The following is a 238-nucleotide window of genomic DNA, read 5'->3' as shown; positions in this document are numbered from 1 at the left end:
ACCGAGTGGGATACAACCTCACACACACACTTCCTCCTCCCCCCACAGACTCCCTGGGCCTGCACCGTGTCGAGAACGCCTCCCACAGTGAAAACGCCGTCTCCCTCCACCTCTACTGCCCCCCCTTCAGCGCCTGCCAAATATTCGACCAGAGGACTGGCAAGAAACAGAAGTGCCCAGTCACCTTCTGGAGCAAGTTTGGCAAGAAAGTCGAAAACGTAAGATTAGGGTTTACTGT

At 55.5% G+C, this 238-nt stretch overlaps 1 protein-coding gene across 1 annotated transcript in view; it reads left to right on the top strand.

Annotated features, from left to right (window-relative positions):
- LOC119592988 (cysteine dioxygenase type 1-like) overlaps window positions 1-238 on the top strand; it is a gene marked incomplete at its 5' end in the record, with an annotated part of 24978 nt that overhangs the window by 23552 nt on the left and 1188 nt on the right. Inside the window, 1 exon segment of the mRNA XM_037941872.1 lies at window positions 49-218. Coding sequence (XP_037797800.1) covers window positions 49-218 — 170 coding nt within the window.

The sequence above is a fragment of the Penaeus monodon genome, chromosome 31, assembly GCF_015228065.2.
Source record: "Penaeus monodon isolate SGIC_2016 chromosome 31, NSTDA_Pmon_1, whole genome shotgun sequence".
Classification (NCBI taxonomy): domain Eukaryota; kingdom Metazoa; phylum Arthropoda; class Malacostraca; order Decapoda; family Penaeidae; genus Penaeus; species Penaeus monodon.
The sequence above is the reverse complement of the archived record's forward strand: the minus strand, read 5'-3'. Positions and strand labels throughout refer to the sequence as shown.